Here is a 26,332-nt window from a genome sequence, read left to right as displayed (position 1 = left end):
GAGTGATCATTTCAATGGGGTAGGTAAAAACTACAGATATCATGTCAGAATCCCACTTTGAATGTGTTTTGGATGCCTGAAACAAAAGTTCGGAGATTGAGGAAAGTGATAGTTACGGTAATCACAACTGAGAACAAGCTCATTCCAACTATGTCAAAGTCAGCAAGTATTCTCTTAGAGGTGCATTGAATGATTGGATAACGCAAGGGCAAGACTGTATTTGTGGGGTAAGCAGTAGCTAAGAACAAGTTCAGCGACGTTAAGGCAGACAGCACGTCTGCATCAGCAAGCCTGCCACTTACATCCGATCAGCCAATCAATGACTTTTCCACTACAAGTACTTATTAACCGATTTACAACTACCGTACTTTGGTAAAGTATTGAAAGTGCATGACCACACATCCCTTCAACCCTTCTCACGTCCAATTTCATGCTCAAGGCTCGTCAAATTGACCCAAGTATCCATTTTCTTAGGATAGTACTCATCAAAAGGTGTGTTGTACACTTGAGCAGCTATGGGGTACCGAAAATTGTCGTATGGTTCAATGAGGAGGATATTGACGACAGGACCATCGGCAGCTAGAGAGGACCTCGGGGGCGTGATAAACAATCGCCATGAGCGAGGCACATGTGGAAGGAATCAGCTTCAATTCGAAGTATGAACTAAGCTATGCAAGTTAATTTTGATCTGCTATTGTACCAGGTGCGAAGATGTTCAGGGGAGGTGTCTATGCCGATAGAACCGCCTGAACATGAAGGAAAAGCGGCGTATATAGACGTGTGAGGGGCAGAACCGTGAGAATAATTCTCAGTTTCTGTTAGCTTTTAGTTGTTGGCTATAGTTGACATAGAATGTTGGCGGCTTTCCTTGGCAAAGTCTGGTGCAGTTTGACGGAACAGGTGCAGAATGATTCAGTCTTAAGAGCAGAGCGTCATTTTCAATCAGAGCCACATCAGGTTTCCGTTCGTTAAATCTCACAAGATAGATGTGCGAATCTTTTTACAAGACTTGGGAAAGAAAACTCTGACATCTCTAAGCTCTTCTCATCCTGCTCAGCAAATCTCGCTTAATGTTCAAATATCAACAATACTCCCAAAACTTCATTTAAACTCCTTCCGACAACTCAGAGGCCATCTAAACGTTTATACAAAGTCACAAAAGAAATTAATAAGATGGAATCTCAATCCCTTTCTTTTGTCTATACTTTCTAAGAGCTGACTGATTGTGCAACGAACAAAAGCCAACGCCAACATGCGTGTTGCCATTCAATAGCACGGTTGACCTTGCCGTTGCCCTAAACCTGTCTCATTCTTCCTACCACTGACAAGATTCTTTTCGAACAATTACGGTATAGCCTTCTGACTTAACATCCTGTCCCCCAGCACGAGGGAAATTGGGGTTGTGGTGGTCAGTAGTGTAAAGGCTGAAGTTGTCTTGGACGAAAGAACCGACGTAGTTGCAATCTGGTTATACTTCGCAGTCACTGTGCAGTAGATTATTGGTCAGAGATGTCTTTTCTCTATCCAATAGAAAAATCAACAGAAATGGGAGAAAGAGGTAGTTAGGACCTATCGTTGCACATATAGACTGAAGAGCCGTAGTAGCAATGCATTTTCTTGCAGCTGTCAGCCTTATTCTTGCAGACACCACGTACGACCGAGAGGTTATGAATGTTCACACTGAGAGCCCAGACATTAGCTCGCTGCCAGTTCCAACCAGCGACAGGTGTGCAAAGGGTTTGCTACTATATCCATGTTCAGCGAGTGTGCATTATTCATTGTGTGTCAGTGGTGGCGTGAGAAACTGTGTAGTTAGATCAAGCAGCGATGGCACCGGTTGTGAGGAGAGAAACAGCAACAAGTGCGAAGGACAAGGATGCTTCAATGTTCAACATCCTGAATTTGCGTGTGGCTGTCCCAACTTGATGAGTTGAAAGGTTGATGGATTTGCAGGAAGAAGGGTCTTGTTGCGAAGGGTGTATTTATTTACAGTAAGCGCAGATTGACGGGAACGAAATGGTGGGTCTCCAAACGTGGCAGCTGTTCAAAAGGGGATGAATTTGCCACTCTAGCAGTAAGGCAAAAGACAATATTATTCTTTTTGAAATCACATGCCTACGGCCCACAACCTGATCAAGTCGGTATTGGGACATGTAGAAGTTCGTGTGCATTCCAATGACTTATCGTCAAATCTCAGCTGCCTCCTCTCAACTCGTCTTCTTGCCACCTGCTTTCCTCCAAGAACTTGCACGAGTACTACTTTTGGACTTCGGCTTTCCTTTACCCTTCTTCGCTCCACCCATCTTCAGGTCCTTAGGCCTTCCATTCTTGGAACTGGCTCTGTATCCCTCAAATACAATGCTCTCTGGTGTTCGTGCAATGCCCTCAACCACCTTCCCATCTCCTTTCTTCCCCATCACCGTTCCATTTGCCCCACTCGCTGCATCCTTCTTCTTGAATTGCGCTGCTCCCGCCTTTCCTAGGAGTTTTCCAGCACGACCTTGGAGGGATGACATTTCGGAAGTCGTCTTGGGCTGGTAGATACGGGGCTTATTGCCGTTTCGTGCATTACGAGGATCTGGACGAGCAGCGGCTGATGCATTGGCGGTTTTGCGAACGGCTTTGGCACGGACCACGCGTAAGACGCGGGGTAACATGGGAGGGTACTTCTTCTCATTGAAAAGAAGAGCTGCTTCTACCGAATTTGGATCCTGCGATGATTAGTGCCTGGTCAAGTTTGGAACGGGGCTAGTGTTTACTTCGAATTGGACATAAGCGAACCCCTTTCCAACTCGGGTCTTTTCATCTCTCACCACTCGTACACTTTCCACCGCTCCTGCTTTGCCAAACTGTCGCCATAGCCCTTCTTCAATGTCAGAGGGAATTTTGGAGCGCTTTCGCTCGTTCTCGCCGCCTTGGTCGAGCATACTCTCGTCGTCCACGAAACCTAGGTTTCCAACAAACACACACCTGCGGTGATCTGTTTTGGCTGGATGAGCAACGCCATCTACACGAAGATGTCGATCTAGTACCATGGTTCCGTTCAACTTCTTGACCGCTTCTCTAGCTGCGAATGCAGTAGAATAAACAACATAAGCGTTGGTACTTTTGGTGGTAGCAGACATGAGTTCTTTCTTGGCAAATGCTGCTTTCTTTGGGAGTGCTGTACCAGCGTAGGCAGTTGATCGAAAACGAATAGACTCAACTTTGTGATCCGGCTTGCCAGCTAATGGCTCCGGAAGTGATGAGAGAAATGATCCCATGTGAGCAAGGAGAGTCTTTTTGGCAGACTTATCAGTTATTGCTGACGTGCAAACATTTGCAAGGAAGACAGTTCGGGTAGCTTTCTCAAGCTCCAAAGAGTCTTTACTTGGCGCCAGAGACTCATGTAGGGGAATGTCCGCCGGCACAACTCTTGTGACATGATTTCCCTCCTCTGCGCTCTCACTGCCGCGCTCTGAGCCTTTATCCGAGTCCGAGTCGACATCCTTGGCTTCTTCAGACGTGTCTGGATCTTGCGCAGCCATCATCCGCTGGCGTTTGAGTCGTCTTTCAGCTTTGCGTTCTGCTTCTTCTCTCTCTTCCTCCTTGGCTAACTTCTGCATGTATTTCCCTTCGAGGTCTTCTTCGTCGCCTTTCCTTTTACGCTTTCGTTCAGGTTTCGGGGCAGACGCTTCGATAATTTTGTCCAGCTCAACTCCACCGTCGGATTCGTCCTCGGATCCGGAAAGATCCTCCAGGTCCACATCGTCCAGGTCTTCCTCTACACTGCTCAAATCATCGTCGTCGGCCTCACCCTCTTCCTCTTCCTCGCCTTCGGATTCCTCTTCTGCAATTTGCTTTCTTGGTGGAGGAGGCTCCTCATAACGCGATTTTGGAGGTGCTTTGACCGGACCGGCCTATTGATTTTCAGTATATTTCTTGATCTACTGATCAATCATTTCGAGAAGATACTTACACTGGATGCAAAGAGTAATGCCAGGGTTGGGTCGACAGCTGCTTCATCCACAATTATAGACTTTTTGACGTGATCCTCGGTCTTGGACTTCTTCTTAGTATTCTCCCCATCTTTGCGACTATGTTTCCCCATTTTGAAATGTTTGAAGTTCAGAAATTAGGAATTGGTTAACCTATGACCCGAGGAATGAATTTTTGGTGCAGCAAGGAGATGTTTATCAGGGGCTAATCCCGATATGGCGGGCGGTGTGCTGGCTTGGATCAAGCCGGGTGGACCATTTGATCACCCGCGATGCGTCCAGCAGGTCTGAAGAACCCCAGCTTCTCTCCCACAACACAACGCTCCTCACCATTCCCTGCTACCTAACCACGCCCTCAGATCCGGGCGCCAGCTGGCTCACACTTCAAGCAACATAAAAAAGCGACGGCAGCTCCTCGAAAACTTCATTTACCCCACAACTGTGCCCTCGCGCACATCAACACTACGACTTCACCCCCATCGCACACCCCGACACGAGGTTATGTGAGGACCGGGGCAGATACAAGCAAGACTGGGTACGAATATCATTACATGCGTGATGAGCATTGAAATGGAGCAAGCAGTGGATGCTATACTGCAGGTTGCCCGTGAAGAGGGCTCCCTAACGGAGTTGAGTGATGTTGAGATCGACGGTGACGGCTCTAGTAGCTTGAGTGAGATTGAAGATAAAGACGGCGATCAGGATGAGGATGCAGAGGGATCAGACGAACTCAGCATGATTTCTGATGACGAGAACGATTCTGAGGCAGAGACTGAACGGCTCGAAGAGTCTCCAAACAAATTTCGACAACAGGATCTCGTCATGAGCTCGCACGGCAACAATCAGACCTACGAACATAGCCCGAGTAAACTACATAAACAAATAGCACCCGTTGATCTGGAAGACGACGACGATGACGACCCATTGTCCTCCGATGACATCTCCCTGAACGATCCCGATTCTCCAAAAAGCTCAGAGCGTGGGGAGCCCGAGCCAGAAACCACAACAGCGGCAACCTCTTTAGGAGACTCTTCTGGCGAGGGCAAGAATGTGCTATCAGTCGCAGACGCGGACACAAGAAAGCGCAAACGTTCGATAATGGCGGGGGGCGCGGTTGACGATGACCTCGAAGAGCCTTTGCGCAAGCGCACTGGGTCTGTGATGACCCCCGGCGACGATTATGCGATTGAAGACGATGTTGATCCGGACGAGGATGGAGACCTTTCGAATCCGATCAGCGGTAATGTTTCTGGAGACGAGGGAGGGGCAGTGCAGGAGGATGAAATCGCCGAGGGAGGCGAAGAAGCTGTCGCAGCTGAGGAGAACAGTACTGAGGTCCCAGATATTCCAATTTCTCCAAAGAAGCGAGGCCGGAAGAAGAAAAGGGCTGCAGAGAATGGCGTCGGGGGACACGAGGATGCGGATGGCGATGTTGCTGTCAATGGGGATCATGAAGTCAGGAATGGCGATGAAGAGGCAGATGCCGAGGGTGATGACGAGGCAGAGGCTGCCATGAGAAATGAGGAAGAGCGTGAGATATTCTTAATTCCAGCACTCCTCGAATGCTACTGACCGGTCTTAGTTGAGAAAAAGCGAATTGCATTGGATCAGTTGGCCACCATAGAACGTCAATTCGCTACTTTCCGAGACAGGTAAGGAATACCGACCTTTATTGTTGGGGCATCGCTAATTATGATGGAAGACTCTACGATGAAAGGTTGGCGCAATTGAATCGAGAAGAAGAGATGCTTCGACAAGATAACCCTACCCATCCCGGCTACCTAGCGATGATGAAAAGCATCACTGCTCGTCGTGACGAACGCATACGAATCGCAGATAAGCTGAGAGAATACGAACTTGAGAATCTTAAGATTCAGTCAGTAGCGAAGAGGAGTCAAGTTCTAGTCCAATACCAACAAGAAGTCCGCGAGATTCGGGAAAAGAAGCTCGAGCAGCTGGGGCAGAAATGGTACGAAATACAGCACGATAGAAGAAATCATGCCGGCAGTGTTCCAGATTATTCTCTGAAGTTCCAGACAAGGAGATCACAACAGATCACAAACCAAACGGCATACAACACCGAAGTGTCCATTCTGTCCGGGGTGGCCAAGTATGTTGGATTCCCTGCAGCTCCACCCATGGCATCAGCGACTACAGCGGAACTGGAAGAGGATTTTGAGAAGATGGGCGTAATTTTATCCTTCCCTCTTCCTGCAAAATATGCTGACTCTCGTTAGCGAACAAAACAAGTCCTGCAGGTCCAGCCAGCCATTCCACTTCACGAACTGGCTGCCTTGCGCAATGTCAGTTCGTCTTCACGGTTCAAACCAGCAGAGGAGCAGTTTATGAAGGAAACTCCCTGGGCAAATCCTCAGCATCCGTCACATGGTCATCTCTTCCAAAGACAACCCTCTGCTCAGCGAACGCCGAGAACTGCAAGCCCCTTTTCTCAAGTCCAGGTTCAGCCTCGACGAAATTCGCATCAACATGGCTCCGGGTTGCCCATCTCGGGTACGTTTTCTAATTCCTCATCTTTACTGCATCAATCGAACGGCCTGTCTGGGGGCCGCATCTCTCCACACAATCCGTTCGGAAACTCCAACCACACTCATACCATAGCCCCATCTCCGTTAGGTAGCCGGCAAACATCATTATCCCCTCAACACAACCGGCATCCACCAGCATTGCCAAACCAACAACATGGCCAACCTCAACCCCAACCCCTATCTCAACCGCTGGACGCTCCCAAGAGTAATGTAAATCAACAGTCTCCGGTTGAGCCATCTGATGTTCCTCGAGATCTTCCACATGAAGTAAGACGTGAGCAAGCAGCTGCAATGACGAGTCGCTTTTAACCCAGTTTATACGATTATGACGGCGCACATACGGTGGAGGCGTTATGAGTTCGGGCATTTACACCAGGGGGAGTTTTGGATGATGCAGGTTTGGTCTTGTCTTGTATAGACGGACGGGATGATGGGTTCATAGGCGCAGACGTTATATTCCCTGGCGTATGTACTTGTAATGTAGAACTACAATCGATGGTTCACTCTGATATCAAGCTCCCTTGGGACCGAACGCCACCCATGCAGATCGTATTATACACTGCGCCAAATCCTTCCAGATCCTCTAAGTTACCCACCCCACAAGTCGCCTGCACCAGTCCTTACTTCCCAGCAGCCGCTATCGTACTGGCTCCTGGTTTGGTTGATGGTACAGGAGCATCTGGAACTTTCACATCCTCAAAATCATCTTGAGAAACCGCTCGGATCGTAAATGAATCTGCCAAACACCAATCAGTCCTGAATTCAAGTAGCACACGTCCAATTCAACTACTAACAGACGAAGCCGCAGAAGCCAAACAAGGCCAGACCGGTCAGCGCATTCTTGATGAGATAAGGTCTTCTGGCTCGGATCAGGGCGGCAGATTGTTTATAGTGCTTGTCGTAGTATGACGATCGCGGTAATCTACAGGTGCGTTAGTGAATATAACCAGACAATAATTGTTCACAACGTGACCTACACTGCCATCTTGAACTCTGGGTGAAGCTGAAGCAATTCCCTTGTCTCCTCTAATCTCGAACCATTTTCAGGCTGGCGCTCTGGCTTTCGAGGAGTTGGTTCCAAGCTGTATGGATGCCTTAGGCGTTAATGCTAGCGCAACCTTATTTTCCCGACAGCTTCAGTGGTATAGGCGCGTCTCATCGCTGAGGTCAACTCAAAGAGCTCTTATCTCTCTTTCTTCAACAGAACGTCGACCACAAAATTCCATGTAGGAAACCCCCATGCCTATCTCGACCACCGGATCGTTTTCTGTGCGACTACAATTGAGATAATAGCTTCATTCATATCGCACATGCAGATCCAGGAACCCCTCGCAGAGCTTCGTGCCAGCTACTCAAGCATCTCCAGGATATCATGGAGTCCCCCGTCCACGATCAGATAAAACAACTCGAGAATGCGCGCAAATTGGTCTTGAATGATGCCATACACTATCCACAAGTCGTGCAGGGAATTCTCCCAATAGGCGCTCCTGGCTCGAGGGTCGAGCTACGACGATGGGTTTCCGAATTCCTGGCAGAAACATTTGCGAGTCCATCAGTCGCGCCGCAGCAAAAGGAAGCGATGAGTCTGATTGTGTTGGAGACGTTGAAGAGTATGATTGAGAACCAGCAGGAGGATTCGGCTGTGGTGAAAAGTGTGGTGCAGACTGCTGCTAGCATATATCCTTTGGTGTTCAGATGGATGTACGTAGCATCCCTCCCCACCATATGCATGCATCTTAGAAGTTTTTATCGCGCCTGCGCCTTCTATATGACTTGCTGCTTGAATATACCGCCCGTCTGGATAAGAAGTTTGGCCAGGCCAATGATTTTTGGGAAGGAATTGGATCTAACGTTTGTGCATTAACAGCATCAACAACTCTTACGACTCAGCAACCTGGGAACGAATGCTCGCCATTAAGTCGAGAATACTGCGGATGTGGGACAGCGCTGCTCCTGGTGTACGGATATGCTGCATTAAATTTGCCCAAAGAGTAGTATTGGTTCAAACAAAAGGCCCAGATGCCGATCCAAGAGTATGAATGGTTTGAAAAGTGTTCCTGGAGTGCATACGCTTACTTTCCACAGCGTGGCGATCCCCTGGAAGTCTCTCTTTCCATGGTACCTCAAAATCATCCCCTGATACCACCAAAGAACCTCGAAGCGGAAGCGTCCGGTCTGTTGGACAGAATGCTTGCAGTATTCCATGAGAATAGCAGGTAAGTAATCTTTAAATTCCCGCTATCACTGACTGACATGAGCAGCGATGCGGTACTTGTTGATGCAACGTTGAACTCCCTCTCTACTCTAATACGTGCCCGCCCCCATATTTCCAGTAAAATCTTGAGTGTCATCTTGAATTTCAACCCGCTAAAGCAAGCAAACTCCCCTATGACCCCTAAACTTCGTGTCATGGTCAAGTCTATGGAGAAGACCACTCGATCGTTGCTTCTCCATGTCCTCAAACGGTATGCGTCAAAATCATATTGCCAAGGAAGTGCTGACAGTGTACAGCGACCAGCAGCATCCATTAGCTGGAAAGATGCATCAATACATCGAGCGGATGATGAGATCAAAATCAGATATATTTGATGAATCCGCACGGAAACGCGGGCCTCCAGAACCTACAGATGGCTTCGATGCTGCAAAGCGACAGAAGTTGGGGGCTCCTGTATCGAGACTGGCTCCAAGACTCAATGTGCCACCGCTTACACCAGGACCACATACAATTGCAGAACTGTTCACAGTTACTACGGATGATGCATTGAAGACTTTTGACGTATCACAGTTGTCTGAAGACTTGGTTCTGAAGATTGGAGTTACTATCATGCAGAAGATCGATGCAGACACTCTCAATCAAGCAGTTGAGGTAAGCCTGACATTGTACAGTGCAGTCCGAGTTCTGAATTATTTAGGGTGTACGCCATAGATACAAGATCTTGGAGGCTGCCGCGCCAGTCATTCTCGATCCAGCCACTGCTCCATTAGGCGTTGATGAGGAAGACGATGATTATGAGCCGGATTTCTACGCTGCAGAAGATACGGAACAGATATTAAACAAGCTCGACATTGCGCCTCCAGAGGAGACAACAGTCACAGCTCCCAGTGTAGCTCTTGGACATTTTATGCTCCCTGCACCTCCACCCTTGACTCTTGAGCAAGCTAGCCAAGTCGGCCAAGTGACAATCGTAAAGATGTTTGATATAATGAAGTCCTTAGACGAGAGAGGCAAGAAGTCTAAGGCCGGTATCAACAGACTTGCAGCGAGTGCATATGATCGCGATGCATGGGTCACTATTCTCAGCCGGATAGCCACTCGTACGCCAGGAATGTTAGAAGAGGCAAAAGAAATCAAATCAGAGCAAGATGGTTCAATCTCGGGATCTCTCGCCACAAGAATCCGAGAATATCTTTGCGCGTATATTTTAGAAGATTTCCGGAAGCGCCTCGATACCGCACTTACTTGGCTTTGCGAAGAGTGGTACAACGACAAGATCCAGCTAACGTCTTGCCCAACCGCACCTCTCCATTACGAGGAATGGGTTCTCAAAGTCTTGGATGGCATGGTGCCATATTTGGATGGTCAAGACAGAGGTTTGGTCATCAAATTCCTAGGCGAGATCCCTGGCTTAAACATGGATGTGTTGGATCGCGTTAAAGGTCTTTGTAGAGATCCTGCGACGGTCAATATGGCGTTGCAGAGTCTGCTTTTCTTGGTTGCTTATAGACCGCCGGTTAGGGAGCTGGTTTTGAATGCCGTGGAGGATATTTGGGATACTTGTAAGCAGATTTGGCCATCCAAGCTCCTGACCTCCCTACCCTAAAGACTAATCAACAGTAGATGAGGATGCCCGACCAATGGTAGTGAAACTATTCACCAAATGGCGACCAGGTCTCCCAGACCGCCTGAAAGCGGCCGATCCGACCGTGGAAGTAGAAGAGCAGAAACCGATCAATGGTGATACTGCTGTGGCCGCTTGAAATAAAGCCGTGCCGAATTTTCATAAGATAAAAGGAAACATCTCACTTTATTGTACTTTAGCATTTCTTCTTTTCGTCTGACGCTACTTCGCGTCCACCGCAGCGTGTCGTTGCGCCCATGTATGTTTTGGGCATGGTGCATTCATTGGCGGCGTTCAGGAGTGGGATTGATAACTGCTCGTCTTGATAGCGAGGAGGTGCAGCATGGTCTGATATCAAGACTTAGGGGGAACAGGGATGGCATCGGCATTGGCATTGTATTTGTGTACCGAAAGACGGCTGCGTGGATGTAGCCCTGCATTATGGATAGGAGGCAAACATGGCAGACAGGTAGCTGCTGAAAGCGGACAACGTGACTCTATCTGGCTGGCTGCCTTAGTTGTGGTAGTGCCGGAAAGAATGAATTGACAATCCAACGTGGTTTGCGAACTTTTTAAGGGTTGAATTTGTCCGTGGCAAGTGCCACTTTGATTGGCTATGATCGAACTTTCCGAATACCTGATCTCTGCATGATTTCATTTACCTCCTATTCCCTACCGACCGCGTTCTTGGGGGCCTTATATCGGGATGATAATGTGGTTCAAAGTCCCTTGTTGACAAAGTCAAGGAAAGAAGGGAAGGTCAAGCGACATTGTGGCTTTGCCCCCATTAGCCACAGAGAGGAAGGTCCCCATCGCCCAGTCCTCACCCTACGGGGGTTTTCATGCAGACAACGTCTGTAAAGTGTCTGCATTTTATCTATGTTCCTAGTAGTAGTAAAATACAGACAAAATTCAGACAATGTCTGCTACAAGTGTGTCCAAAAAGTGCAGACAATGTCTGTAATAGACGCATGAAAAAGCACAGACAATTTAGTGTGTATCACAGACTTTTCATGTTTTAATATAAAGTTAAACACAGACCTTTTACTACTTACCTCCGGAACACTCGGAAGGGAGACCTACCTTAGGAGGAAGGGAGGGAGACCTTAGGAAGGAGACCTACCTTAGGGGGGAGGAGCGAGACCTACCTTAGGAGGGAGGGAGGGAGGGAGACCTACCTTTGGAGGGAGGGAGGGAGGGAGACCTACCTTTGGAGGGAGGGAGAGAGGGAGACCTTGGGAGGAAGACCTACCTTAGGAGGGAGAAGGGAGGAGGGAGGGAGATATACCTTTAGAGGGAGACCTTAGGAGAGAGAGAGTAGGAAAAGGGAAGGGAAGGAAAGGGGGAGGGAAATAAGAGAGGGGATGTTTAACTTTATTAGTCAGAAAACTCTTAAAATACAGACAATAGCTGTATTTTCCTTAAATTACAGGTAATGTCTGTATTTTCACTCTAAATCTTCAAAAATCAATCAGAATCAGAGAATCCAGCTGAGAAAAATACAGACAATTGACTAAAATACAGACAGAAAATCCGTCCAAAATGCCTATTTACAGACAGTGTCTGTAAAAAAAAACCCGTAGGGTCAACCAGAAATGCAAGATTACACTGTCACTGTTACCCGCATGTTTTGCGGCTAGAACACCATTTTGCAGCAGTGCCCTGGCTGAGATGTAGTCCAGCAACACGATACATGACGGAACAAGCCGCTGGCTTGTGAAGGACGTGATCTGGCCCTCTGGAACCACTGGAGTGGAGTGGAGTGGTGCCAAAATCCGACAACTTGCAAGCATAAGCCACGATGGAGCAGAAAGTGTCAGCCCTGTCCATGTCCGTCTTGTCGAGTAATCATGGATTGTCGATCCAAAGCTCTGGTTAGAAGAGAGGACTCCTTCGGTTTGAACTGCTGGATTTCAACACGTTCGAAATGCAAACTGGGGTCGGCTCTCAATTTTTGAAGACCTATCTGAACTGTGAACATCAAGCAGGATGCACCAAGGGCATTTACAAATACTGTTGGGCGCCGCTCCTATGGAATAGCCACATTGCAACATTCCCTTTCAAATCTTTATATGTCGCTGGCGTACTATAAACAGTATAACACGTCAACATGGATCCACTAAGTATCGCGGCATCTGTTGCAGGTCTCTTGACACTCACAGTTCAGGTCGTCAGGGTTTGTGAAAGTCTTTACAACGACGTAAAAAAGCGGCCGAAGTTGTTGAAAGACCTGTCAACAGATCTAAACAGACTCGCTTCGGTCTTGAAGCAGCTACAGAAATCTCTCACTGAGGAGCCCAGAGGAGACGAGGATCCACTTCGTCAATGTGTGGAGGGCTGTAAGACTAATTTATCTATCAGGGACGTGCAAGCGGAGCTCGAAGCTGTCAAGGCGCTGTTCTTGAAGAACATCGTCGTCAAGGCTTATGCACAGATGACCTTCAAATCCAAGATGGCAGCGATTATGGAGTCCCAGCAGCGGCTAGATAAGTTTACGCTTGCCGTCAATGTCGCTCTTGCAGTGCGCCAGCATAGCTCCGCGAAAGAGGTCCACGCAAAGCCTGATCAATTGGCGGTTGACATCAGGCAGGTGAAGAAAACGTCCATTGGGCCTGCAAATTGGGTGGATCCGTTGCAGCATTATGTTGATAATGGGTTTGCTGCACTCAGAAAATCGGGACCGAGCTCTGCGTCCTCAGTCAGCAGCCTAAAACTCGTGGATCAAACTGTGTCTACTGCCAGTAGTCAATATGTTGATCCTACGCCCGATGCAGATGCAATCACCTCATTTGGCTCGTTTGATGACTGGCTTGATACCTTTGCCTGTGAGGAAGCAGAGGACAGGGTCCACGTCGTTCCAAAAATCATGGACGACATAGAGCTTGCACCAATACGACGTCCATTAGTTGCACCTTTCAAAGCTCAACTGCTCGTCACTGACTTGCCTTTCGGGCTTGATAAGTCCTCACAAAGTCAGACACAGTCAATAGCCTTGAGCTTGAGCGATTTCTGGGACGATGCTTTAAATCTCCTGCAACAGAAGGGCTACCGCAAGATCTGTGGTTTCAAAATGGGTAACAAGCTTCTCACACCGGTCGCATCATATGAGGACGAGGTGTCTGTACATGTCACGAAAGGTTTATCGACATTCTCAATGGCAGGGGGTCTGCGGATCAACATAGACACGCCCCTTGAACTTTACTTCGATGACTTTATTAGAGTCGGTGAGACGGGGCACAGCGCTCCACCCATGACTATTTCCAAGATGTCTGAAGAGGGAAAGATTATCATAGTCGACCACTTTGGAATTTCGTCGAAAAAGATAGAGGTCGGTTTCTCCAGGACTCTGCGTGTGCCCGAAGACGGAATACTGTACAACCCACCAGTCCTACTCTCGCCGTTCCCATTAATCAACAGTGAGGAACTGAGCCTGGACCATCTCTTATTTCGCAGGAAAGGTGGACTGCTTATTCCCCTATGGCAGAGAGAGGCCTTGGCATTAACATTCTCTGGAGAACCCCCGTTATTTCGACACATGAAGGTACATGCGGATTTCGCAGTTAGAATCTATGCTGGTTCGGTCAATACAATCTCTGGTGTCACTCAGAAGCGGTCTAAAGAAGACGATGCCCAAGACTATGTCCTGGCGCCGCTACAGAACAGGATTGATGGTTTCCTGGTTCGCGCAGGGATTGTTAAGCAGTTTGTGTCGGTGCCTCTTGGCTCAGACTATACAGCTGAAGGCCAGGTTACTGGTCAAGAAGCTTTTGGCGGTCTTCAAATTCTAATTGCACCACGCTTTCGTGTCAGAGGAACATTTCGAGGACACGATAACCAGCGACTGACGACCCGAGAACTTGGCCTGAAGGTAGACGATCGTCTGTACATGTCCGGTGATGCAGTTAGTTTGCGAGCCAAAGAATTCGGCTATGGGGATGTCAGCAAGTACTTTATCGAAGATGGATGCATGTTCCATCACAGTGAAGAAGGCCGTCCACTGTTCGTCCATGAGATGGCTGTCCACTTTCCTGGGATGGGAAACCTCAGCAAACCTATATCGATTATCCCAATTCGGCCATACAAGGTTATTATAATTGTACGCTCACCGAAAGAGTACAAGGTCACACGCTACTCTCCAGGGAAATATGTCGGACTCCGGCGTACCCGCTGCGGCCCGGTGGAGCTACCCCGAGAATACTCGCCTTTCATAGGTATCAACGACCTGGCAAGAAGGCTTGCAAAGCTGTTATTTGTCAACGAGGTTGTGCTCTTCACCTTGGGCAACGAAGAGATACAACGGCCAAGCAAATATACCCCCATTCACAAGGTTATGACTGATAATGCGGTACTTTATTGCCAGGTCAGCGTTTCTCCCCTGATATCTCTAGTATAGATTGGAGCGTCATCTACAAGATTAAATGTCCTTGAACTATTTCAGGATATGTCAAATTCGTGCTAAATTGTGCTGACGGTGAGAAGGGATACACCCTCGAGTTCTTCACGGGCGCCGCGGCTGAGCGTGAACCGCAAATTGTCACAAAACCAAAGAAAGAACTTCAGTGGGATATGGGCCTTGCAACGGGTGGAGAAATCAAGCAGGCAATTATACCTGATAAAGAACCTCTGGAGTGGAACTGTAAGTATTGAGGCTCATTCTCCGCTCTCCCAAAAATTTGGGATTCTCTGGACATATGTTGTAACCTGTTGTCACAACTTCAGTTGTAGTAATTGCTAATATCTCCGTTACGTTAGGGTCAAGGGCGAGGCTGGTCAACGTACAGATCGTCAACTCTGTGATCTTTGAGGCCGTCACGGGCTTTACACCGCCGCCACCGCCAATCAGCTTCAAGGATTATATCAAAGCGAAGTTGCCATTTTTTGAGCTCCTCGGTGATGCGTCGATACAAGGCGGAGGAGTGCTTGACAAACTTCATACAGTTGGACAGCGAGACGAAAAATGGGAATCCAGCTGCAGGCCACTCTATCGAAGAACACGAAAGTGGTGGGATGTGTAGTCTGTGAAGAAAATCTGGTAGACACCATTTTGAAGCCATGCAATCATGTGTTCTGTGGGCTATGCGTCCGCAACCATATGTACCAGGATGACAGAACTCGTTGTGTTGCTTGTCGCACAGTCGCCAAAGCATTGCAAAGCTTTGGTGCACTCATGGAGATGCCATTCAAACATGGCCAACCAACGATTGGTGATGCTAAAGACAACCAACCCCAGAAATCAGTTGTCGCTTCGTCTTCTAAGGAAGACCTGGGAGCTCCTAATCCTACGATCCTGAAATTCGAATCGGATGTTGTTGGCGAAGGTGCATTTATCCTGCCAGCAAGCCGCTTACAGCGACTAGCCCTGAGTGGAAGGAAAGATGCAAGTCTCGAGATCAGTGCATTGGTGGCAGAAGGAGCAGGACATTACGAGAAAGTTGCTTCTGATAATGGTCGCACAGTCATGCAAATCGCCGTATCTCTTGGTGACATTGACCTCCTCGAGAAGCTCATCGCTGCCGATATCAATGTCAACGAACTTCCCTGTGCTAACAATGGTCGGACAGCTCTCCAAGCAGCTGTAGAGCGTGGCGACTTGGCTATTGTTACTCGTCTACTAGCAGCTGGCGCTGATCCTAACGGACCTGTGAGTCTTTCAGGTAGGTATTAGAGGGTCCCATGATTTTCTTCATTACCTGATTATCTCCCGAACACGTACCAGATACGGCACTTGCTAACTCCTGGGTTATCTTAGGAGGACTTAGCGCTCTGGAAGGAGCTGCGAAAATTGGTCACATTGGAATACTGGCTCTCTTACTTCAACATGGTGCTTCGATTCGCAACAATCGCAAACGGAGGTCCGCACTTCATTGCGCTGCAGAAAATGGCCATGAGACCGCTGTGGCGATTTTACTTGCCTACGGCTTTGACCCAGAAGCATATTTGGAGCTCCCCAATGATGAAGGGCGGAAAACTCGTTTCAGCCTGAACATCAATTTCACTCCGTCAGAGATGGCTGCGAAAAATGGTCACATTGGGGTATTGAGAGTCCTGAGAAAAAATGGTGTCGTCACCAACCCTATCAGCACAGCTTGTCAGTATGGGCATGTGCCGATTGTGGAGTGGCTTTTGGATGATTCCAGGAAACGGGAGGCGGAGAAATTTGATATTCAAACCGTAAATGACCAGGACGACGATGAGGATGAGGAAGATGCCATATATCAGAGGTACTACCGCCAGAGCCGCATATTCAAGAGCACCGATGATTATGGTTATCCTAAGCGGGAGGGATTGGAAGGAACGCTAGATCAACTGCTAGAAATTGCTGCAGAACATGGTCAGTTAGAAGTGCTGAAATTGCTTCTCGACAATGGAGCCATACTTCGAGTCCCGGGCAGTGGAAGCACAGTTGACCCCGACCCTGAATTCCCAGATGAGGAGACACCAACGTTTTATGACTCAACTCTACTGCACAAAGCCGCCAAGAGCAGCAGCGTCGAGACTGTAGCTTACCTCTTGACGCAAGGGTTTGAATTGGAAGAGACTCGAGTCTACCAGGAGAAAACACCTCTTATGGTTGCGGCGGAAGAAGGACGATATGCGACTTTCGAGTTCCTCGTCGCAAAAGGCGCCAATGTCCATGCAGTAAGTAAATCAGGACAAACGCTCGCGATTATAGCAGCGAGAGGTGGCTCAGAAGACATTCTTCGCCTTCTGTTCAGGCACAATGTCGACCTCACAAAGATAGGCAGTTATTCTGAGTCAGCCTTGGCTGCTGCGCTAAGCTCAGGACATGACTCTATTGCCAGACTCATACTGGAACAGCTCGACAAGCATAGCGAGAAAAGTGGCTACAATGCTTGTCTCAGTGGCGCGCTTGACGTTGCAGCTACGATGGCCAACTTGCCTTTCATTCGCAAGCTAATTGCGCGCGGTACTGACCTCGACTTCAACATCTCTCTACAACATATGAGAACTTTCATTCGTGAAGAAGTAAACGAGGATGACGCAATCGAGTGTGTACGTCTACTGAGTGCAAAGGGTGGCACTTTTACGGACTTGTCGAGAATTTTGAACCGGCTAGAACAAGCTGGAAGGTCTAAGCTAGCAACCGTCTTTGTGCAAAGTTTCAAAAGTTGTCCGCCAGAAAAGGACATCAAGTGGGTAGAACACATCGAGAGCGCCGCCAAGATGGGTGATGCGGAATATGCTGGCGCATTGATCAGGGCATATCGGCGGTCGCTGGGCGAGAAAGACGGCCAAGCGTTCATACCACGGCATTGGACGCTGCAGTCTGCTTTCAGTGCAGCGATAGATCACGGGCAGCTGGAGATCGTGGATCTTATACTCGAAGCTTCCACCACAGAAGACGCAAGAAAATATGTGGATGGTGTGTCGCGACTTCTGGGGCCGAAGGATCACGCAAGGCGTTATTTGGAGGAGCGATATGTCTTGAAACCTCTGGAGGATGTTCCCAGATACCAAACTCAGCAGTATTGGAGTGACAGGTTCAGGCGGCCAGGACAACTTTTCGATTTTGATGTGTGAGGGCTTTGTTTACTCCGATGAGAATGTCAAAAGTCTGCTCCAGACTCCCAGTACAATTTGAGGATTCTTGCCGACAAGTGAGCCTTTTTCGAGCAAGTTTTGTTTTCTGCTTTCTCTACGTTCTACCTACCAAGATGATTCTAGGACGCATAGCCACTAGTACAGCAATTCAGATGATCGAACGCCTTCGAGAGTGCTTGTTAGAATGGGAAGTAGACACGGCGGGGAAGGCTTGATCGGCCAGCTATCCGAAAGTTCGGGTTGATATCACGCAGATAGTGCCAAACCTTCTCGTACAACACTTCGTCGTCGTCGAGAAGCGTAAATTAGTTATGGCTTAGGGGAAGTTTTTGTTCCTCGGGTTCTGTGCAGTTAGTTCAGATAGCTGGATTACCTGTGGCCAACGTCTGTGAACTTGCATCATTATTTCCGGCCCCGCCATCCACATCTATCTAGACACGGCCTATTTCATAATGCATGGCTCACTACAGAAGAAAAGTAATTTGAATAGCTTTGCTCGTTCTATCTATTGTTCTTTCCGCAAATTCTTACCTTGAACCTGTTATTAGTATATCACAAAATTCCAACCATTACAGGGCACAATGTTCTGACAAATCATTGAAGGCGCCAAAAAACCAGGAGGCGATTATTCAGGCAAAAATTTATCTCTCAAGCCACTGGATTCTGGAATGCACGAGCGGCATTACGGTGGCCGAAGAAGGTAGGATGTATCAGTGAGGAGATCTCGGAAGAGCTTTTGCATTAACTAGGTACGGTGGATGCATGATAGAATTTTATCAGTGGCAACAACAAAAGTGAATCAACACCACCTACCAACCCCTGTCAACCCAACTATTGGATCTACATGTCGTACTTTTTATCCGACCACATCTTGCCGTAAAGTCAAGATCTCGCTGCAAAGGTATATGAAGGAAGTGCTCAAATCAAAAAGAATTTATGGACCTGCACGGAAACTTTGCGAACCAAGTCATCTAGACGACCCTATCAAAACATTGATTAGTCAACGATCTGAAAGAGGTATTGCAGTTATGAGAATTTCCGAAGAGGTCGGCGTGTCGCTTATTCGACTGAGAAGAAAACATTGGGCTCACCCGATACTTACAACTTAGCGTCACCGCCTGCATTACCGGTGGCAGTCGAGTTATCAGCTCCTCCGGTAGTCTTGGCTGCTGCAGATGCCTCGAAGGATTGTTGGAAATCGCCAATAATGTCGTCGATGTGTTCTGTGCCAACTGAGATACGGATGAGGTCCTAAGATCCTATGTTAGCCGAGACAATCTTAGGGATGGAAGTTGAAAACATACCTCAGTGACACCAGACGCAAGTCTCTCATCCTCAGATAACTGCTCATGGGTAGTTGACCATGGGTGGATAGCCAAGGTCTTGGAGTCTCCAACATTGGCCAAGTTAGAAATCAGCTTAAAACCGTCAACGACCTGGCTGCCAGCAGCTCCACCACCCTTAACGCCAAAGCTCAGTACGCCACCGAAACCTCGTGGGAGATACTTCTTGGCTAACTCGTGCGAAGGATGGCTCTCGAGGCCTGGGTATGAGACCCATGAGACGTGTGGGCTCTTCTCCAACCATCTAGCAAGGGCAAGGGAATTTTGCGCATGGCGCTCAGCACGTAAGCTCAATGTCTCGATACCTTGAAGAAGTTGAAAGGCACCAAATGGATTGAGAGAGCTTCCCAAATCCCGGAGTATCTCAACACGGACACGAATAGCAAATGTGATGGGTCCAAAGGTCTCCCAGAACTTCAGGCCGTGGTATCCTGGGGATGGCTCAACCATCTCAGGGAATCGCTTCGCGTTCTTGCCCCAGTCGAACTTTCCGGAATCAACCACAATACCTCCAATTGTAGTTCCGTGACCACCGATCCACTTAGTGGCTGAGTGAACCACGATATCAGCTCCATGGTCGATTGGACGAACGAAATAACCTCCTGCTCCAAATGTATTGTCAACAACGAGAGGGACGCCGTGATCATGAGCGACCTTCGCAATAGCCTCGAAATCTGGAATGTTGTACTTTGGGTTTCCAATGCTCTCAATGTAGACAGCCTTTGTGTTCTCATCGATTGCAGCAGCAAAATCCTCTGGCTTGTCTCCGTTGACGAACTTGGTATTGATGCCGAGTCTGGGAAGAAAGACCTTCAGTTGGTTGTAGGTTCCTCCGTACAGGTTCGTTGTGGATACGATATTATCACCAGCATGTGCAAGAGCTGCAATTGCCATAAATTGAGCCGCTTGCCCGGAACTGGCTGCTACTGCCGCCACACCGCCCTCGAGAGCTGCAATTCGCTTTTCGAAAACATCGACTGTTGGCTGAGAAGTAAAGTCAGCTTACGGAAGATTCAGAGTTTGGAGAAGAAATAGGCTTTCTGTCAGCTTGTTAAGAAGGCTGTGCCCGATGGCTTGCAGAGATCAGGGATCATGTATAACACGGGGTCCAATGATCTGCGGATTGCTGAAAAGCTATCGATGTGTTCCTCTGGAAATGGCGGATTGAAATAGAGAACCTACATTCATAATCCGACTGTAGATGTTTCCAAATTCCTTGAGACCGAACAATCGGGCGCCATGAGCAGAATCATTGAATGTGAAGGACTGGAACCCAATTAGCTTCCAAGCAATAAGGGACAATTTGTGAAGCTGCGTACGGTAGTGGCATAGATTGGGACTGCGCGTGCATTGGTTGCTGGGTCTGGTTCTTGACCTACTCAAAAGTTAGGATTGATTGTCCTAGCGTGGAGGAGGGGTAAGGGTAATAGCTACCAGCGTGCAATTGAAGGGTCTCGAAGTTTGTTGATGGAGGCGCCATTGTGAAGGTTTCTACGTTTTCTTTCGGTTTGTGTATCTGGGGAGTGTAAGTGATGAAGCTGGGAGAAATTCGAGGAGTGGGCGGCGTCTTTTATGAGCCAGTTTCCTCCTCCCGAGCTCTGCTGTTGGTGGGCTGGCACTGTAGGTAGGTAAGCAGGTAAGGTAGGTACAGGTGAGGGTGAGGTCGGCGATCCCCAATGTGGGGTAAGTACCTTAGTTGGCTTGAGCACGCCATCCTGCCCTTCCCTTCCCTTCTCAAAGCGGAATGAAGGTGTTCCTTCTTCCTTTCTATCCAATGAGATGTACAGGTAAATAATGATGCAAAAAAGTGATGGACTCAGCTGTGCGACTTTTATTTGCATTTTTGTTTGCTGCAGCTCCGAAGCCGCACAGAAAAGCTGTGGTTAGGATCTGCAGTCAGCCATGAGATGAGATGAGATGACCCCGCCAAATTGATAAGGTAGGAACAATACCTATTAATGAGGGACAGGCTCGGCGGGGCAGCGTAGGGCAACGTAGGGCAGCGTAGGGCAGCGCAGGGCAGCGCAAAAGGGGTCTCTCCGGGCCGAGACAGGCCGGACATACGCTCGATACGGTACGCTGCCGAGTAAGCAAACGTGATTGGGCTGATGGATACCTTTATCTCAACGGCTTCGGCTTCGGCTTCGGCTTCATCTGCACCGCACCTTGTCGAGGCTTGACTTGGAGAAGCTGAACATGCTGCTCCTCGGGAATCTCGTAACCTTATTACAACCACTTGCCCAGAGATACCCGGCTGAAGGGCGTGGGCTTGACAACAGGATTGAAGGACGCTCCGGCCGGATTCAAGGGCAATGTAACTTCCTGTTCAAGTAATTATGAAGCCCAAGAGCTGAAAGGGTATGAGTCTAGGATTTGATACCTCGTCTCGTATCGTCGAACTGGAACCCGGCAGGCTTTGCGCGGTACTGGGTTTTAGACTGCAGCTCTTCTTCACAAGTCCACAGTGACTTCCAGTTAGAGGATGGTATCATGATGTACCTACAGCCTACAGGCATTTCAGCTAGCAATATTCCCAGTGGCCATCAATCCTCTTGGGACTAAACACCTGAGTTCTTCTAGAACACTACCTACCTTATAACCAAGAAAGCCAGCAGTTGTTACGCAAGAGATTGAGGCGATCACCTACCAGTCGAAAGGCGCACGTCTCGCACCAGAAAGAATGAATGTTGGTAGATAATTGCCATGTCCAGTAGACTCATACCAGTGGACTCATCGCGTGAGACACTGCCACTTCCCCACGATTCAGATCTCGTTGAGCAGCAAACTTCAAGACTTCTACCCATGTGAGCCCAGCCATGACTCTTTACACCAGACGAAGAACAAGAAACACTGCCATATTCCAAGCCCATCAAACGTCAGCAAAACTTGGGGAAAGACCACAACTCAAGCATTTCTCCATCTCCCAAGATTCCCCCAAGACATCTTGTTCTCATGTGTCAGACAAGATTATCATCTCTACATCTTGGAGATACTTCAAACGAGTTTGAGATTCCCTCGTTTGGTTTAGCCTCGCATCCAAACCCGCCTTCAAAGTCACGTGTGCACCCCTTTGTCAGATCGCGATGCGAATCCACAGTATTTCTCAAGCCCAAAATAGAATCTGTTACAGACCGATCTCTGCATTGACACGTCCTGGAAACACACAATCGACGCGGCATCGAACCGTACGCCATGCCTGCGATGCATGATTGGATTGCCAAGGGAGAAAGCTTCCAGTCCTGACTCTGGCTGGGAATCTGAAGGCGATCTTGGCGTCCCCGGACGATTGACGATCAAAATCCGAACACACCGGCGCGCGATGAACTCTGAAGTCTCGCAGTCTGAACTTTACAGATTCTGTCGCGAGGCTAAGAATACCAAGCCGTCTGCACGGGCAAAGTCAAGCCCAGGGAGCCGCAAAGTCTGACAAGTTCTCGAGCCGAATTCGTCTCTGAGCGCGACTGTGTTTGTTTCACTGCCGAGCGAAGCACGCTTGCTTGGCCTTGGAGAAGTCTTGGACGACAAAGCGCGTGTGTCGGAACCCACCTTTTGGCTTTTCTTCTGAAAGCTTCGTGACGTTTATGGAGACGATGAGGTGAGGATCTCGGAGGGTTGGCAAGGCAAAGTCAGGGGATGCAAGACATGATGGGAGCTTTTTTCTTTGCCACTCTATTCTTTTTGCTAGTCGCTTCGCGGGACAGCGTCAGTGTGGTTTTAATTGACGGTTTTTGTTTTACTGGCTGGTTTCCTTTCCTATGTATCACTTGGCACTGTTTCTGCTCAATTTCACTAATTTCACTTTCTGCGTGTGCAACGAGGGGTAAATTGTGCAGAGGAGATTGCGGCGCCACAACTGGTGCTGTTCAACCTCGTCAATTGGCTACCCGCGCTGTGTCCAAGAGAGCACTTGGGCATGCTCCTCTTCAGCCCAGTCCAAAAAATACCATATCGCCGGACGATAACATGGAACCCTGACCAGGACCACCCAGGGCAGACATGTCGACTTTTGCTATGGTCCCCTCTGATTCGCGCCGTTTCATTGGCGGAATGGACGTCCACTGCGAACCCTAGTGCTTGATAGGCCTCGGCTGTCCCCTGTTGTCCCAGTCGCTACCCTTGCCCGTTTCAAAATGATACAGAAGGGGTCAAGACTACCGTCCCCAGATTATGCGGTGCGTCTGCCCTCTCATACAAGGGGCCTCGACGCCTTCAAATCAAAATCAAATGCCTCTCGCTGTTCTCCCGTAATTGCTTTGATTTCTACTCCGATCCAACCCTTTCCCAATCAACTTTAACCTAATCTCAAGTGGGTGGTCTGCGATCATCTCACGGTACTTTCTTCCCTCCTCCGCTTCTTCTTCTCATCATACATATCACTGCCGCTCTGCACCCATTTCCTCAAGTCCTGCTTGCTGCTCCTCAACCTTATCTCATCAACTACCGGTCTATATATTCATACACTCCTTATCAACGCGCGCACAAGTTGCAGCCGCTTTCAAACAAGAGTTGCGAGATTCTAGAACGAATTCGCCAGTCAATAACAAATCACTACTCACCACCACACCAAAATCCCATACACAACCTTCGAAATGGCGCCTAACATGTTATTGCCAATCCGCATCGCCCAGGGTGTTTTCGCTCTGGTAACCATGGGTCTTTCAGCATATGGTGCGTACTTTCAGATTTAACAGAAAGAAGCCTCTCAATCTCAATGGGGGGCCTTCTGTTCAAATCGAGCCAGCATATGAGCACACGACTAACAACAGTAACAGTCGCCCACTGGTACAACAATGATACCCTGACAGCTTCGCCATCTCAAGTCAACTTCCTAATCTTCGTCTCCCTCTGGTCATTCATCTCCATCGCCTACCTTGAACTCGCACCTCGATTCATGGCAAAAGGTATGTACATTCTCTTCATCCAAATCCCAGCACATAACAGAAACTAACATACCCACCAGCCTCCCACCCCGTCCCAATCCTCGCTTTCAACATCCTTAACATGCTCTTCTACTTCGCCGGTTTCATCGCCCTCGCCGTCTTCCTCGGCAAGCTCCTCTTCTGCCGCGGCTCTGTCTGCGCCGCCGCCCGCGCAGACGCCACCTTCGCAGCCTTCTCCTGGCTCCTATGGACTGCATCCAGCGCGCTTGTTGCGCTGCAGATGTTCAAGGGTGGATTCTCGGGCCTCAAGACCGACCGCCAGGCGAAGAGCGCCATGAAGGAGGCGCCGCAGGGCTTGGGAGCGTGAAATAGCTTGCTTGGTGGTGATGGGAGGGAGGTGAAGTGGTGGGCTTGGGGGAACAGTGAGGGGAGGGGGAATAGGAAGTGGCCTGGCAAGAGAGATGGTGTGGATGAGGAGTATGGGGATTTTGTTTGAAAGGGGGTCTTGAGGACTTCTCGCTTGCTGGCTTCGTTTTCTGATCTCCACTTGGATGATTGGAGGTGAACGCCGGCCTGGATTATGACTTTATGGATTGGATGGATTGGATTCATGGATGGGTTTTGGTTGGGGAGGTTGTCTGCATTATGAGGCCTACGGGACGTCAACTAAGCAGCCTCCTGTTGAGTGGCTGGTCCGGTCCTATGTCTATGTTATGTATACACAGCAGCTCTCAGAGTACTTCCACCTCTTTTTGCGAGACAAAATCTGGAAATGGAGTGGAGTTCTTATTTACAGGTAGATAATACTATGCTTTCTTATTGGATACGTTTTATTCAGAATGAAATCATTGTGTGCCACATGCGAATCAAAATATTAGACTCTTCATCTGCTCGAGAAAACAGCCGACGAACTCAAGTAGAACAAAGTCACTTCAGATTACAGTTCTATTGTCGCATCCTCCATCTCCTCCAATGTTGGGTATGTACCCTAGACCCACAGTCAGACTGTTCCATCGCAGCAAGGTTGATGCCCACATGGTACATCCTCTGTAACAGACTCACTTCAAAGTTCTCGCTTGAGTCCTAACCCATCAACATCGGACACTATTGGTGGCGATGCTAAGCTGGTAGTCAGTGGCGAAAGTCGGGCGCAAGACGCGACAAGACAGCTTTGGCTGATTTAGGATCGGGTGGTTAAGAACTGTAATATGGAGGGTTTAGGTCAACATGTGAGAAGAGATATTGGAGTGGGCTTTGGGTTTGAAGTTTCGTTTTGGGAGTTTCAGTTCAGCTTCGCTACCGAGGCTACAGTAGCTTGGCTGCGCTGGTGATCAGCTACATAGGCGAGGGATTCAGGGGCTGAGGAGGCGAACCTGAAGGCTTTGTTGACTTTCGGGATAACCTCAGAACTGTTAGGTTACTCTTTTTCCCTATGTGTGAAATTCAACCTGCTAGGCTTTCAGACCCTGAAAGTTGGCCTCAATTCTCATCTTTAACCTTGGTATGTGTAAGCTAGGCTAGATCTGAAATGCGACGAAGAAGTATATATTGGTCCACGCTAATGGTAGTCTGGAAAGGCTTCATCTTTTTGAATATTACATAGACGTGGACTTACTCACTTCGAATATGCGGATATCTATCGAGACTCTCCTGATCTCGATGAAAGAAAGTCAGGAATGACAGTCTCGTTGGAAAGGTCGCAGGTGGCCGGGCGTACAGCCGTGCGTCCACCGACTTTGCAAAGTATGCAAGAATTCTTCGTTTCAGAATATCGTTCTCTCTAGAATAATTTGAACTCTACCGGTGAGTTATCCTTGACATGGCTGAGCAGCTAATTTCCATGTTAATTGTTTTTATGCATGTGTTTGTTGTCAGCTTTACTAGTCGCCAGCGTTGACTTTACCATTTGAAGAATTGTTATCAGGATAGTGGAAAGTCGAATTATCTTCGCAGTAATATTGTGGCTTCTATGATATACCGAATTAATTTCATGAGTATTTTGATTGATCTCCATGGGTGAAGGGGGCGAAGTGGCTATTCCAGCTCATTCGGTCAAGCATGAGTCCGTCCGTCATCGACTTTGAGCTTCACCGTACCTACAAAGTAGTTTGAGGTTAGACGTTATATATCTCGACTGTTAGTTTAGGAGAGCTCAAAAGGACTTTTCCTCCTAATGTCTTGAGT

At 48.4% G+C, this 26,332-nt stretch overlaps 8 protein-coding genes across 12 annotated transcripts; 5 read left to right on the top strand and 3 right to left on the bottom strand.

Annotated features, from left to right (window-relative positions):
• Window positions 1-1,914: 1,914 nt before the first annotated feature.
• On the bottom strand, window positions 1,915-4,285 carry NOP12 (Nucleolar protein 12). Of its 2 annotated transcripts, none has more exons than XM_058504943.1 (2): window positions 2,760-4,285; window positions 1,915-2,711 (listed from the first exon to the last, which is right to left on the bottom strand). In XM_058504943.1, exons 1-2 carry the CDS (start codon window positions 3,603-3,605, stop codon window positions 2,208-2,210), a joined length of 1,350 nt encoding a protein of 449 aa, XP_058359499.1. In that variant the 5' UTR covers window positions 3,606-4,285; the 3' UTR covers window positions 1,915-2,207. The 2 variants fall into 2 exon arrangements, with proteins under 2 accessions (XP_058359499.1, XP_058359498.1); XM_058504942.1 differs by having other exon boundaries at window positions 1,915-3,899; window positions 3,959-4,285.
• On the top strand, window positions 4,152-7,546 carry ONS95_011332 (uncharacterized protein). Of its 2 annotated transcripts, XM_058504940.1 has the most exons (4): window positions 4,152-5,508; window positions 5,560-5,629; window positions 5,680-6,166; window positions 6,215-7,546. In XM_058504940.1, exons 1-4 carry the CDS (start codon window positions 4,536-4,538, stop codon window positions 6,830-6,832), a joined length of 2,148 nt encoding a protein of 715 aa, XP_058359495.1. In that variant the 5' UTR covers window positions 4,152-4,535; the 3' UTR covers window positions 6,833-7,546. The 2 variants fall into 2 exon arrangements, with proteins under 2 accessions (XP_058359495.1, XP_058359496.1); XM_058504941.1 differs by having other exon boundaries at window positions 4,286-5,508; window positions 5,680-7,025.
• On the bottom strand, window positions 7,144-7,508 carry ONS95_011331 (uncharacterized protein; the record flags this gene model as incomplete). The annotated part of the gene is made up of 3 exons (XM_058504939.1): window positions 7,144-7,259; window positions 7,318-7,445; window positions 7,501-7,508. 3 exons carry the CDS (start codon window positions 7,506-7,508, stop codon window positions 7,144-7,146), a joined length of 252 nt encoding a protein of 83 aa, XP_058359497.1.
• Window positions 7,547-7,692: 146 nt separating the features above from the next.
• Window positions 7,693-11,522, top strand: ONS95_011330 (uncharacterized protein). 3 transcript variants are annotated; one of them, XM_058504938.1, is made up of 7 exons: window positions 7,693-8,224; window positions 8,391-8,556; window positions 8,609-8,739; window positions 8,785-8,988; window positions 9,035-9,389; window positions 9,436-10,300; window positions 10,362-11,522. In XM_058504938.1, the coding sequence occupies exons 1-7, from the start codon at window positions 7,896-7,898 to the stop codon at window positions 10,499-10,501; spliced, it is 2,190 nt and encodes a 729-aa protein (XP_058359494.1). In that variant the 5' UTR covers window positions 7,693-7,895; the 3' UTR covers window positions 10,502-11,522. The 3 variants fall into 3 exon arrangements, with proteins under 3 accessions (XP_058359494.1, XP_058359493.1, XP_058359492.1); XM_058504937.1 differs by having other exon boundaries at window positions 9,436-10,937; XM_058504936.1 differs by having other exon boundaries at window positions 7,693-8,556; window positions 10,362-10,937.
• Window positions 11,523-12,472: 950 nt separating this feature from the next.
• On the top strand, window positions 12,473-15,377 carry ONS95_011329 (uncharacterized protein; the record flags this gene model as incomplete). The annotated part of the gene is made up of 3 exons (XM_058504935.1): window positions 12,473-14,722; window positions 14,842-14,998; window positions 15,115-15,377. The coding sequence occupies 3 exons, from the start codon at window positions 12,473-12,475 to the stop codon at window positions 15,375-15,377; spliced, it is 2,670 nt and encodes an 889-aa protein (XP_058359491.1).
• A 77-nt stretch (window positions 15,378-15,454) lies between these two features.
• ONS95_011328 (uncharacterized protein) lies at window positions 15,455-17,904 on the top strand (the record flags this gene model as incomplete). The annotated part of the gene is made up of 2 exons (XM_058504934.1): window positions 15,455-16,016; window positions 16,112-17,904. 2 exons carry the CDS (start codon window positions 15,455-15,457, stop codon window positions 17,902-17,904), a joined length of 2,355 nt encoding a protein of 784 aa, XP_058359490.1.
• Window positions 17,905-18,896: 992 nt separating this feature from the next.
• Window positions 18,897-21,145, bottom strand: MET17 (Homocysteine synthase; the record flags this gene model as incomplete). Its single annotated transcript, XM_058504933.1, has 6 exons — window positions 20,703-21,145; window positions 20,588-20,643; window positions 20,451-20,534; window positions 19,230-20,252; window positions 19,028-19,176; window positions 18,897-18,906 (listed from the first exon to the last, which is right to left on the bottom strand). The coding sequence occupies exons 1-6, from the start codon at window positions 20,746-20,748 to the stop codon at window positions 18,897-18,899; spliced, it is 1,368 nt and encodes a 455-aa protein (XP_058359489.1). The 5' UTR covers window positions 20,749-21,145.
• Window positions 21,146-23,857: 2,712 nt separating this feature from the next.
• On the top strand, window positions 23,858-25,406 carry ONS95_011326 (uncharacterized protein; the record flags this gene model as incomplete). The annotated part of the gene is made up of 3 exons (XM_058504932.1): window positions 23,858-23,936; window positions 24,041-24,169; window positions 24,229-25,406. The coding sequence occupies 3 exons, from the start codon at window positions 23,858-23,860 to the stop codon at window positions 24,513-24,515; spliced, it is 495 nt and encodes a 164-aa protein (XP_058359488.1). The 3' UTR covers window positions 24,516-25,406.
• Window positions 25,407-26,332: the final 926 nt, after the last annotated feature.

This window comes from Cadophora gregata (genome assembly GCF_030347475.1).
Source record: "Cadophora gregata isolate MNR1 chromosome Unknown scaffold_5, whole genome shotgun sequence".
In the NCBI taxonomy this organism is placed as follows: domain Eukaryota; kingdom Fungi; phylum Ascomycota; class Leotiomycetes; order Helotiales; family Ploettnerulaceae; genus Cadophora; species Cadophora gregata.
This window is presented reverse-complemented; position numbering and strand designations above follow the sequence as displayed.

What these genes read in the sequence shown, in the direction of transcription:
- NOP12 (XM_058504943.1), bottom strand. Translation starts at nt 3,605, where the DNA reads ATGCAGAAGTTAGCCAAGGAGGAAGAGAGAGAAGAAGCAGAACGCAAA. An exon ending in TCGCTTATGTCCAATTCGAA is followed by an intron (nt 2,712 to 2,759) that starts GTAAACACTAGC and finishes TAATCATCGCAG; the next exon opens with GATCCAAATTCGGTAGAAGC.
- ONS95_011332 (XM_058504940.1), top strand. Translation starts at nt 4,536, where the DNA reads ATGAGCATTGAAATGGAGCAAGCAGTGGATGCTATACTGCAGGTTGCC. An exon ending in TTCGCTACTTTCCGAGACAG is followed by an intron (nt 5,630 to 5,679) that starts GTAAGGAATACC and finishes TTATGATGGAAG; the next exon opens with ACTCTACGATGAAAGGTTGG. An exon ending in AGGATTTTGAGAAGATGGGC is followed by an intron (nt 6,167 to 6,214) that starts GTAATTTTATCC and finishes GACTCTCGTTAG; the next exon opens with CGAACAAAACAAGTCCTGCA.
- ONS95_011330 (XM_058504938.1), top strand. Translation starts at nt 7,896, where the DNA reads ATGGAGTCCCCCGTCCACGATCAGATAAAACAACTCGAGAATGCGCGC. An exon ending in GCCCAGATGCCGATCCAAGA is followed by an intron (nt 8,557 to 8,608) that starts GTATGAATGGTT and finishes TACTTTCCACAG; the next exon opens with CGTGGCGATCCCCTGGAAGT. An exon ending in CTTCTCCATGTCCTCAAACG is followed by an intron (nt 8,989 to 9,034) that starts GTATGCGTCAAA and finishes GACAGTGTACAG; the next exon opens with CGACCAGCAGCATCCATTAG.